At 43.8% G+C, this 12,783-nt stretch overlaps 1 protein-coding gene across 1 annotated transcript in view; it reads left to right on the top strand.

The window, feature by feature from the left end:
* LOC140846870 (uncharacterized) overlaps positions 1-12,563 on the top strand; it is a 124,656-nt gene extending 112,093 nt beyond the window's left edge. The window contains exon 4 of the mRNA XM_073225011.1: positions 11,259-12,563. Within this exon, the coding sequence (XP_073081112.1) occupies positions 11,259-11,337 (79 nt within the window). The 3' untranslated portion in view covers positions 11,338-12,563. The remainder of the gene's footprint in view (positions 1-11,258) is intronic.
* Positions 12,564-12,783: the final 220 nt, after the last annotated feature.

The raw sequence follows: 12,783 nt of genomic DNA, 5'->3' as shown, positions 1-12,783 counted from the left end.
CAGGGAGGGGCAGGAAAAGGTGGGAGCCTGTCTGAAGCACAGATGTGTCCTGTGTGTCTGGACTTCTCACTATCACTTTTGGTCTCAGTGATGACCAGTTGAGGAACGGCCTCTCTCTTCTAGCGTTTGTTCAATTTAATCCAGCTATACAATGACCACTTACTGAATATCTATAATATTCCAGACACTGTGCTAAGTGCTGGAGATATAAAGCTGAATGAGGCATATGCTTGCCCTTGAGAGGCTCATGGTCTATTGGGCAGACAGATGCACAAATTCATAGATGGTAACAAATATGATCTGTGTTATCATCAGGCATGGATTACATGGGGACAGAACACAGAAGAGGGAAAATTCAGCTCTTTTGGGGGCAAGACAGATTTCAAAGGGTGACACAGAGTTTTTCCCAGGGTTTTCTGGATGTTAGTGAGTCTCCAACCTTTGCTCTGTGTCGCCTTGACAATGTTAGGGCCACTCTACCCTTTTCCTGCAGGGTATACTCAAAAGACAAGTATGGTTCAGAACTGAAGTCAAACAGCTTGTTGCTCCCACTGCATGCTGGGCTTCCCACATTCACCCCTTCCTAGGGAACATCTGAGAGTGAAGTCAGCTTGACTGTGAGCCAGATGGGCTCTGAGCTTGAGTCTGCCCCCCTTCCTGGTGTTGGGCAGAAAGGCAGTCCTTAGGTGGAAGCTGATAGGCTTCATGCTGCACTTCTTCAGCCTTTAAGGAAGGCTGCTCGCACATTTGCAGTTCTCCTCACAGCTGTGCAAATAAATGGCACAAAGACTGAGGCCAGCACTCAGAGACCTGTGATCACACATCCTAGAGCCTTCCTGAGCTAATTCCTTGGACAATAACCCCGAACAGAGTTTAGAAAGGGCATCAGGATGAACCTCACCTTTCAAACTAACTTTAAGCTACTCTTTGGAGCGGTTCACTGCACTCACTTAAACTGTTACCTAGTAGTTTCCCCTCTGCTACTGAATGCAATTCAAATTCCTTGTCTCAACTGTTTCTCTCCTTTCTCTTCCCCCTTCTCCCCCTTTCCTCCCCTCCCCCTCAAACTGCCCAAGCTATTTTTCACTCTTTGCTTTGATGGCAACCACTATAAATAAAGCCAGAGAGGGAGCAGGTATTCCGGGAGAGGGGTGAGGTCGCGGAGCTGCCCTTTGAGCGTGCCGCTGGGCGCTCGTGAAGTCAGACGGACAGCCTATTTCATGCCCAACATCCAGCGCTGTTATCCTGGCCTCGGGCAATATTTTTGTTTTCACTGTTGTTCAGCTCCCTGGAATGTGGAGCACTTTTGGAGGCTTGCATCTGTCCAACTGTGTCTGGGTAGCCTTCGTCCTGACGAGGAGAAAGGAGCAGGGATGGGGAGGGAAGGGTGACTGAATCGAGCCCACGGGGAGAAAAGGGCTTCACAGATGCCAGGGCTCAGCAGCTTTGTCTCTGAGATCCGTGACCCTATTTCATCAGTGAAGATGGATTTGCTTGCAAATGTAGCTTCTTGTTTGGGAGCTGTTGATCCAAAACATTAAAGCTTTTAGTTTGGGCTGCTCTTAAGGGAAAATTATTATTAACTTGTATAACTGGGTGCCTAAAGCAATCCAGGATTTAAGCAACCAGGGCTTCTGAATTCTGATCCTATAGATGCCTGAGTAAAAATGAGAAAAATCAAATGAGAGAAAGAAATGAACATACATTGTCTGCCCTTTATGTGCCAGAAATTTTACCTACTTGTCTCATTTAATTGTGTCATAGTGGTCCTCTGAGCTGGTGCTGTGGTTCTCATGTCACAGACGCCAAAGTGAGGGTGGCGGGGAAGAGGAAGGAGGGCCCGGAGCCAGGGAGGGCCCAGGTGGGTTCACACAAACCATCTGCCCAGCTACAGTGCCAGGAAGAAGGGCTGGTGCTTACTGACTTTGGGGAAGTATACACGCTTTGTTTTAGTGTGAGCAATTCACATGCACTCTGATCTGACTGCGCTATGAGGTGTGCCTGAATGCAATGGCACTGGGAGAGAGAGGACGGTCTGCATAGAAAACCCACTATAAAAGTAGGATGTGCTAGGCAGTTCTTCATTTGTCTTCCTTGTTTTCTCCTTTTTCCTCCCTTCTTCTTCCTTCTCCCTCCCTCTCTCCCTGCCTTTCTTCTTTCTTCTCTCCCTCTCTTTGTCTCTTTCTTCCCTCTTTCCTTCCTTCTTTTCTTTTTCTCCTTTCCCCCTCCCTCCCTTACTTTGTGTATTTCACTACATTTTGGGAGATGGCGGACAATGATCGAGCTCCTGCCCTTGACGAGTTGCAGGGCATCTGAGCGGATGGCCATATCGGCCAGCTGCTGGGATGTCCTATGCAGCAGTTCTGCAAATATATGAGGGAGCCGGTCATTTTGCGTGGGGAAGAAAGGAGACGATAAAGAGAGGAAGTGGCTTTGTATCTGGCCTCGAGTGTTGGGCAAACATTTACTTTCATTCTGGGAGAGATGAGTGTGCTCTCTATGTTTGGGACACAGTAGGGCCAGGATGGCTGGATTTCAAGGGTGGTGTGAGGGCTGAGGCTGGGAGGGCAGTCCTGTTATCCACCTTTCTTTTCAAGAAGTGGGCCTATGTGACTGGGTATGGGAACATATTTCTCTGGTTGTTCCTAAGTTGGAAGCTGTCAGTTATTAATTAAGTCCTGAGCACATGGAAAAGATTATTACTGGTTTATTGTTTGGCTTCCTGGATTGTTACTAGACATAGTATTCTGGCTTTTTCTAAGTCTGACTTCTAGATGGCAGGCTGGCTTCCTGAGCTGGTTACTGTGGATAATGGGTCGGTTTCCTGAGCTGGTTGCTACCTGTTGCAGGCAAGAGATTTAATTTTATATATTGTCTGGCCAGGGTCTACTTGGACCTACAGGCTCTCGGTCCATACCCATGAAAGAAGCATTGGCTTCTGGGTTTCTTGTTGGCACTAAGAATAGGGTCTTTTTGGTAAACACACAAGCCTGTGGGATGGAAAAGGTGTAGGAAGAGCTGCCCAGCGGCAGAAATGGGGCATGGCCCAGGTGTGCTGGGTGCTCAGCCCAGTGCCAAGCAGGAGGGGCTGGGAGGGAGCTGAATTCCAGGCTGCTGCTCCTCAGGGTTGCATCCCCTGCAGGAAGGGACACCTTTTAAAGGCTCAGGGTATGGTTAGGATGTCCCTGAAGATGGGTTGTTGGCATCTAGGTTTCTTTGGATAGACAGTAGTTTGGGCTCTGTCCCGAAGAAACGCCTGGCCTGGAGCTGGGTCCCTCACAGGTGCTGTAGGAATGGGCCACGAGGAGAAAGGAGACTTCATTTTGATGAGCTGTTGAAACAGATTGCTGCAAGCTGTTTAACAGAAAAGTGACTCTCCTCTTCTCTGCCCTCCCCAAATTCTACAAGGCTTGACTGGACAGGGGCATCTTTTTTGTTTTCTTAACTAGTATCAGGTGTCCTACTTAGGCAGTTGGGTAAAATAGTCAAAATATTTTTATAGTGGCAATAAATGGTTTTACAATATACTTACTGTTTATAAGGAAGGTCAGCGTACTGGGAGGTTTGACGGCTCTGACAGATGCAGAGCGGCCAGCGTTCCTTTCAGAGTTTTGTTAAAATGCGTTAATCCTACTCACAAAGCCAGTGTAAAATTTTAGTGGCTTCTGTAACTTGCCTTTTTTTATGTTCCATGTCTGAAGCTCTTGGGAGCCCGTGGAATCTGACAGCTAAGCGTATTTGCTTCTGTGAACTGTGCATGCGGCCATGTGCACCTACTGGCAGGGAAGATGGGGGAGGGGGGAGGAAAGTATAAATTTCACCTTTTACATAATTACTGGAGTGAAATAAAATGACTTTACTAATGTTTTGGGAGACTTTTTCATTTAAGTTGAAGGTTTTTTCCCCCCAACCAAATGGTATCTTTTTACACAGAAAATCTAACAATTGAAAAAATTAATTGGTGAGAATTTCCAGTTTTTAAAAGGCAAGAATGGAGATATATAATGAAAAGAATGAAGATATATAATCAACTTTTTTTTTTTTGCAGGATCAAGGAGTAAGTTTAAATTATTGGCATTCTCTTTAATAGTCCATAGCAAATAACATAGTTTAATGACCTTAATGATATAAATTCTTGTGAATTAACAACGTGCTAGAAAATTATGAAGAAGTTCTCATTAAACAGACACTCACAACCAATTTTGAGAGATGATTACAATTCAGCAGAAGTTCTTTTAAAAGCATCTGTAAAGTATGGCTGCAACAATTTTTTTTATCTCTGTTAAAGTTAATGCAACATTCCTGAATGATGAAGGCACAAATGGTGCACTGAAATGGAAAATTCAGCTCCTGATTCTCTGTTCAGAGGAGAAACATTCCTACAAGTTCACCTCGGAGATTTTCATGCAGCCAACAGAGAGAGTGACCGAGGAAGAGATAAATGATGAGGCTTACCCGGCTCACAAGGCAAATGACATCTATTTTTTGCTTATTTTGCATCATCACCGAACTTTGTTTCTTAAAACAGGACAGTCTCCATCAGATCTGAAATTAGAAAAGGGAAAATGTTTTTCAAAAAATTCCTAAAATCGCTATGTTATACTACTGGTGTGCAGTGCAGTTCTCCCACTCCCGTTCTTCCTGTAACGCCGTGCTCTTGTCTGTTTTTAGTTAAGTGGGGGTGATCCACCTGTCTCCTGTCTGGTCTATGAGAAAATTCACTGGAAGTGAGTGAGTGACAAGTTAAAAATTTCAGTTAAAAAATCCATTGACTGTCTATTACCTTATTCTCAGAGCCATGAATATTAGTGGAGGAACAATGTAATACAGTCCCCACTCTCACATGGCTGATGCACTGAGAAGTTCTGGAAGCAAGCACAGAAGCAATTCTAAGTTAGTACTACCAGTTTTATGATGGCAGGAATAGTGGGTGCAGGGGAAACACAGGACTTTTACCCAAATATAGAAGGGTTACCGTCTTTGTCTTTAAAATTTTCCTTTGCATTATTGTTTAATTTTGAAATTATACAACTTTTTAAAGTCTAAATTTAAAAACTTCAACATTAGAGAATGGGATGATTATTGGTAATGTTCTGTGATCTCATTTTTTTCTTTTGTCTTTTTGCTTGACTTACAAATCCTTCTCTCTGTATCTTTTTCTCTCATATTATAACCAAGTTATATTTGCAAACTAGAATGCATCTTTATTTTTCTCCAAGCTCAAATAATTATATACAAACTTATATTTATGCAAATGTAGGGAATTTTGGTCATTAGGTTATATAGAGATAGATTACAGGATCCTAGGATCTGATCTTAGAATTTGAACAAGGAAGTTTGTTCTTAGGCCATCTGGCGTGGAATAATCTCTAGTAACTTTTACTTCATTCATTCTAACAGAATAAATAAAGGCGTGCTCAAACTATCTTTAGTCATGGCTAAAACTGGTAAGTAAAAAGAGAGGAGCTAATTTTCCCCCTGGTCTACATATTGCCTTATAGCTAGTTGGACTGATACGTTGTTGTTCAGAATCAGGCTGAATTTGCTGACTGTATTAACATCCTCTAGGAATTGTCTAAATAAGTGGTTCTGATACTCTTGCACACAGGTAGGGAATAAATCCCAACTTTAGCTGGGCTGTACCCTACCCCTTAGAGAGATGACAGTGGAGCTTCCTGTTGGGATCAGCAATGTTCAGATTCAGTGGTGTCTTACCGGTGCTTTGCTGTCCTTCATATTGATTCCAGCACTGACTCCTAAGCCTACTAGAGAGTGAACGGCTTTCCTGTCCACTCCTTTAACACCACTCAGAGAGAGAAAAGCAAGCTCGAGTGACAGTCCATCCCTGTCACTTCAGGACAGCCGCCAGTACTGTGCAGAGCTTTACAGAGCTCAAACTTCCAAGTACTGTTTATAAATTGGGCCTCCTGTTTCATGGTGCCTGGTGGTCAGTTATGCAGCTAACAAACCCAGGGAGATCTTGAGAAGGTTCATAGAAAATTCATTTTATTCACAGCCTACTGGTACCCCTACCAGCAGTAAGAATCTGTGATTGAATGCTGGTTGTTGGAGTACTTTACCTGCCAACTTCATCCAGTGAGTTCTGCACAAATGGTTCTCAGAGGGCAACACGAGCTGTGCAGGAGTTTGGGTGTGTGGGTTAGTGAAGTGGGGAGGAGGCCAGCAGGGAGACAAAGGATGTGGGGAAGGCAGGGAGGAAGAGAAGGGATAGAATGAGGCCCTCCTAGAATAATGGCTTCCATTGGAGAAGAGAGACAGTCTCTTTCTGGATCCTGTAATCGTGGAGATGGGAAGAGTCCTCAGTTTGGCTCTGAAAATGACCTGAGTGAAGTGCGGAGACCGAAAGCACAACCAATGGGATGGCCAGAGGATGCTGTAAGACCCAAGGGGATGGTCTGGTAAGTGGGGGTGAAACTCAGTTGTTAGAGCAAAGAGTTACTTCTTAGGGGGCCTCTTAGGGAAAGTTTGTGGGAAGCCATAGGTCTTTTTGGTGGGCATCACGTGCCTCCTCAAACACACACGCCCCCACCTTCCCTGTCATCTGGGCTGTAATGCATCCAGATCATGCGTTAAGAAATGGTCACTGATGTCTGTGAAGGCAGATGCTACAAACATCCTCTTGGAAGCTGTTTTTTCCCTTGGGAACAGCACAAAGGTCCTCCGATGGGAGGTTTACGGTCGGTATTCCCTTTTGCTTTAAGCTTGTTTTTCAAGATGAGATTAGATGATAAAGGTCTGACGTCCTTAAAAATCAATCTTTAATAACTTTTTATTTTAGACTATTTATAGATTTCCCTTCTACATATTTTATTTCCCTGAGACCATTTTTATGGGCTTTTGAAGCTTAGAAAAATAAACCTCTGAATGACTGACCCCATCTTTTGCATGACATTCCAGTGATCTTTTTTTCAGCATGGCCTCAGGCTCCAACAGTCTGGCTGTGATAAAGTAGCTCTAGAGATGCTAACATTTTATTTAAACACAAGGTGGGGGACTACTCCAAGTGTGATGATCTGTTTTCCTGACCAGTAAGGTCTGTCAGGAGCTGATAAGTGGCCACTACCCTTTCCCATGTGGGTTCTGAACCAACCGAGACACAAGAGTCTGATAAGGACCACTGAAGAAGCTTTATTGCTGGTAAAACTGGATCGGAGGATATAGGATAGTGTTAAAGCAAGGAACAGTCCTCCTATCTCTCCTTTTTGAATCGGATTGGCTTCACCAGCCAGTCACATATTGAACAGCTGGGGACCGACAGGCATCCTGGCAGGGGCAGGCTGTTTTCCACCTGGAGGAGAATGTGCATGTGCTGTGGGTAGGTAAGACTGAGAAAGAGAGCCCGGAAGGGGCTGGGCTAAAATGCTCAGGACCTCCTTCCCAAGCTCACCATTCAGATGAGTCACTCTTTGCTGAGTGGGCAGCTAGTGAAAGGTAGCTAATCTTCCCAAATACTTCCAGAAGGCTGGAAGCCCCAACTTCTTATGGCTCAGCAAGAACACTTGGAAGGACCTGCCTCTGTGGCATGGGAGTGTCCTGCTCTGTCTACTTCAATGTTAGGGCTGCCGAACATAATGTGGACACAAGTTCAAAGGGATTCTCAATCCTCTAATAACAATAATAAAGTTCAGGAATGAAAATTCTGATCCATGTGGGGAATGAATCAAATAGGTATAACTTGATTCATAATTACTTTTTGCAGCACTTATCAGAGCTCTTTTACCTTAGGCTGCCAGATTTTGCAAGTAAAAAACCAGTATCTTATTTGGCAATTCTAACTTCACCCCATTAGTAATATTAACATTTCCACCCAAATATGTCATGATTACTTTTTTTTTTTTGAGAGGGCATCTCTCATATTTATTGATCAAATGGTTGTTAACAACAATAAAATTCTGTATAAGGGACTCAATGCTCAATGCACAATCATTAATCCACCCCAAGCCTAATTCTCGTCAGTCTCCAATCTTCTGATGCATAACAAACAAGTTCTTACATGGTTAACAAATTCTTACACAGTGAATAAGTTCTTACATGGTGAACAGTACAAGGGCAGTCATCACAGAAACTTTCGGTTTTGATCACGCATTATGAACCTTAAACAATCAGGTCAAATATGAATGTTCATTTGATTTTTATACTTGATTTATATGTGAATCCCACATTTCTTCCTTATTATTATTATTATTTTATATAAAATGCTGAAGTGGTAGGTAGATGCAAGATAAAGGTAGAAAACATAGTTTAGTGTTGTAAGAGAGCAAATGTAGATGATCAGGTGTGTGCCTGTAGACTATGTGTTAATCCAGGCTAGACAAGGGCAATAAAACATCCACGGATGCAGAAGATTTCTCTCAAAACAGGGGGTGTGAGGTTCTGAGCCTCACCTCTGTTGATCCCCAATTTCTCACCTGATGGCCCCCCTGCGACTGTGCCTGTCTTAGGTTGTTCCTCCCTTGAGGAATCTTACCCGTCTCTGGCTAACCAGTCAGTCATGATTACTTTTTAAAAGCAACTCCATTGGGGTATGATTCACATACTATATAAGTCACCCCTTTATAGTGCATAATTTCATAGCTTTTTATGTGTAAGGGTTGTGCATCCATCACCACAATCAATTCTAGAGCCATTTCATTAGCCCAAGAAGCTACCTGGCATCCCTGAGCCCTCTCCTTCCAAATCCCCACTCCACTAATGTACTTTCTGTCTCTATAGATTTCCTCATGCTGGCATCTTGTATAAATGGATCCACACAATATTTGTCTATTTGCATCCGACTGTTTTACTTTGCATGATGTTGTCAAGGTTCATCCATGCTGTAGCCTGTGCAGAATTCCATTCCCTTTTAAGGCTGAATCATATTCCATCCTGTATGTGCTACATTTTGTTTACCCATTCATCTGTCGATGGACACTTGGGTCATTTCTACTTCTTGGCTATGGTGAATAATGTTGCTACCAACACGACTGCACAAGTGTCTGTGCAAGTCCCATCTCCAGCCTTCTTGGGTAGATACCCAGAAGGGGTATATATTGCTGAGCTATGTAGTAACTTCATGTTTAATCATTTGAGGAAATGCTATGCTTATTTTTAAGCAACATATTTTTAATGTATGGTTTTAATTGTGAAAAAAAATAAGTGCAACAAATCTTTCAAATGCCTGTCCATGCCTCTTGGTTTTCTAATTGGGTAATGGACACAGGATGCTATGAAAAGCTTCCTTATTATCTGCCCTCTTAGCCCTAATAAAAAGGACAAAAAAATACATTGAAGTTATCTTTCTATAAAATAAAAAGCAGAACGGGAAGGGAAGTTCCTTGCAAATTTACAAAAAAAAAAAGAGCTGATGGTATATTTTTGAGGAATACTGAAAATCCTTCAAGCCCAGGAATATTTATGAACTTTCAAGTCCTTGCTTGATCCCTGATACCAAAACACTGTCAAAGTATTTTTGATAGTTTTAAAATTAAAACCCCATGAATCCTTCACAGAAATTTCGACATTAAGCCAGTCTCTCCTTGTCGTGCCCCTTGAATCATTTATTTAAGCGGCAATAATAAAAGGTGTCAGCAATTCAGTTGTGAGCTCTGGAAGATTTCTGTGCGTGTTGACCTTTAAACGTTTGCGTCTTGACAGGTGGGCTGTTCTTAACGTTTCCTGTGAGATATGGTGCGGCCAAGGGGTCAGGCATGCTAATGATAAAATTACCATTTACCTTTGACCTCAGCAGGCCCAGTGCCTGACATTATAAATGTAGGTGACCTTTCGCCTGAAGTTCTCTTCCTCTTGCTGTTAGAGACTCTGCCAGGATGAACCTGCTCATGGCGGTGGAAGACTTACAGGGGGAAAAGGCCTGGATTTCATGCTTTGCTTCCCCTTTTGGATTCCTTTTTGGGGGTGCCTTTTCTTGCTCACTCCATCTGGATAAAACAGTACCTGTTCTTGGGGGCGGTGGGCCTGGGGGTGGGAGAGGAGGCCCGCTTCATCCTCTCCTTTCTTGACGTTTCTGAATCACGGCCACCACTCGAGTTCCTTCTCCAACGCTGCAGGTATTAATGAGCTTTCATCTGTAAGGGCTGTCCCTTCCTGCTGGTGCCAATAGAATGGCATTTCAGTGCTACTGGGTACGGGGTACGGTTAAGCAATTAGGGGGCTTGGTGGCAATTTACAGAGATGCACGTTTCACGTTGGTGCAGAAGAAAATATAGCCCTCAGAAGGGCACTGCTAATAGAAGGGGCCTGCAGGGGAAGATGACAGTGTGGGGGAGTCATCGCAAGTTAATGAAAAAAATGATGTTAAGGACAACTTCCCGGTCATTTGATGCTGCAGATGTTGTATTTTTATGTATGTATTGGTTAGTCTTTAAGGTGTCATGGCATGATCGAATTTTCTAGAAATAGCACCTAACTAAATATCTGGAGACTCTGGACTGTGCTGATGTTAAAATCAGAATGCTTTCATTATTAGGAGGTGAGATTCATTATTGAAAGTTTGTTTTCCGGTGTGTTGAGACTGCAGAGCGTAACAGGGAAAGAGAAAAAGGAAAAGAGAGAGAGAGAGAGAGGGCGGAGAAAAGGAAGGAAGACGGGAGAGAAGGAGGGAAGGAGGGAGGAGGACAGGAAGGAAAGAAGGAAAGCTTTAGTTTCCACTTCTGGTCTCATTTCATCAGAAGCTTGTCCAGAGCAGGAGACCCAGGATGCTCTTCCTTCTTTCTGCACCCTAAGAAGAGAGAGCAAGTGCCTCCTTGTCCGTGTGAGGAGCTCCTGATGCGTGGGGATGGGTGGGGGGGGGGGTGGCTCTCCTGCATCCCAATCCTAGTTTGCACCCTGGGAGAGTGAGTAGCAGGGACCACCCAGTGATTGCTGGACCCTGCAAAGGTGTCTGTCACTGAGACCCTCCCTCCAACCTTGCACATGTGACTCTAATGACATCCGCCTGGTGGTTATAAGAATACTTTGTAAACAATGATTTTTAGGAACCCAGGAAGTCCTGCCTGGTTGCCTAATGTGTTCATTTAGCTCAAAAGTTGGTACCCTGTGATTGTCATATGGAGTAAATATTTAGCCACAAAATCTCATTAAAGATGTGTTCTAGAGAGGAAATACGAAGTTTTTTGAGCATATGTGGCATATTCCAACAAAAGCTTGTGCTAATGAAATCATTCTTATGTAATTAATGTATTAAATAACACCCCAGGTTGGCTCCACATGTTTGGACTGATAATTTTTATTCTTTCCAGGCACGGAGAGAATTCTCTTTCAAGATTTGTGCCACAAATAGCGCCAGAGCTTGCTGACGTTGGAACGATCGCTGCGTAGGAGGCAGAGCCGTGGCATCCTCTTCAAGAAAATCCAGTCCTCCTACTCTTCCTCTCTGAGCTGGTGCCGGGACTGAGCGCACAGGAGAAACCTTCCCTTGCAATTCCTGAGCTCAAATCCAGAGTGTTGCTGAGGACGTCATTCAGGCTGACTGAACTGGCAGAGTCATTCCCAGCTTATCGGATCACATGCCCCTTGTCCCGCTTTATTTTTCGAATCAGTCCTACCTCAGACCAGAATCACAAGAATCCCATTTCCAGGAGACAAAGGGCTCAGTCATGCATTCAGTCATCCATTTTTCCTCGCCCTTGCCTGGGTCTAGAGTGACATGGAATGAGACAGGAGTTTTGTGTCAAATATTGCTTAAGGTTGGACCTTCTAGACATGCTCATTGGCCTAGGGGAGTGCGATTGAGCAGGTGTTGGGGTAGGGAGCAGCGGAGCCAAGTATACTTGACAGTTTTGATGCATTTCCTTTTTCCCTTTATACCTTTAAACCACGCCTCCAAATTATTTCATTCATTTTACTTAGAAAGGAGCCCTAGCTATGAAAAGAACTGAAGTCATGGTTTCATCCTTGGTGAGAAGTCCAGTTCAGATTTGTGGGAGAAGCGAGGATTCCAAAGAACTCTCGTTCATCTCGTCCCCGGCTGCTGTGCTTGCTCTGTTCTCGTTCCTGTGCTCGTGCCTGTCGGGCACAGCTGTGTTCGTACCCAGCAAGGCCACATCTTTCCCTCACTGAGGAGGCAGAAGAGCCAAACTGTACGTTGGCGTCAGCAGAGAAGAGAGTCTTTCTCAGTGGAAGTGAATGACGTCTGCTGGGACAAGGTGGGTTCCTAAGCACCTGGGATAATGTTGCCTCTTCCAGAGAATCCCGCATGGTGTGTGTGTGTGTGTGTGTGTGTGAGTGTTTGGGGGCTGGCGGGAGAGAGAGAGATTTCTTTTATGAAGATAATACCATCAGCATTTACTCAGGTCATGCAGAGATAGGTGTGAAGCTCTCTAAGTGTGGCTGTTCTTCCGGGCCACCAGGGGAGCTGTTTGGTGTACTCCCAGTCCTGGAACTTTGACCCTGAACAGGATAAATGTCTGAACAAAATTCCTGATTCTTATCAACCAGCCAACCCTGACCCCTCCATTCCAAAGGGGTAATTAATGCATTTTGTAGATTGGGTGGGAAAATAAATAGGCAACCCTCTTTGGGGAGCTTAGTTTCTTTTTACAGTAAGACCTATGTCAACATGTCTCTGAAAAATTAATCAATAGTCAAAGAACTCAGGTGACAGATTGATCATTCTGGTAGAGAACAAAGTCTCTATAAAAATGTTATAACAATTAAAACAGAAACAACATAGAAGGCATTTTACTTGACCACTACTCAAAGTTCTACTAATCCTATCATATCTAATTCATTGTTTTTACATCATCCTCTGGACATAAGAAGATA

The sequence above is a fragment of the Manis javanica genome, chromosome 16 (assembly GCF_040802235.1).
Source record: "Manis javanica isolate MJ-LG chromosome 16, MJ_LKY, whole genome shotgun sequence".
Classification (NCBI taxonomy): Eukaryota; Metazoa; Chordata; class Mammalia; order Pholidota; family Manidae; genus Manis; species Manis javanica.
Note: the sequence above shows the minus strand (reverse complement) of the source record. Positions and strands in the feature narration are given on the sequence as shown.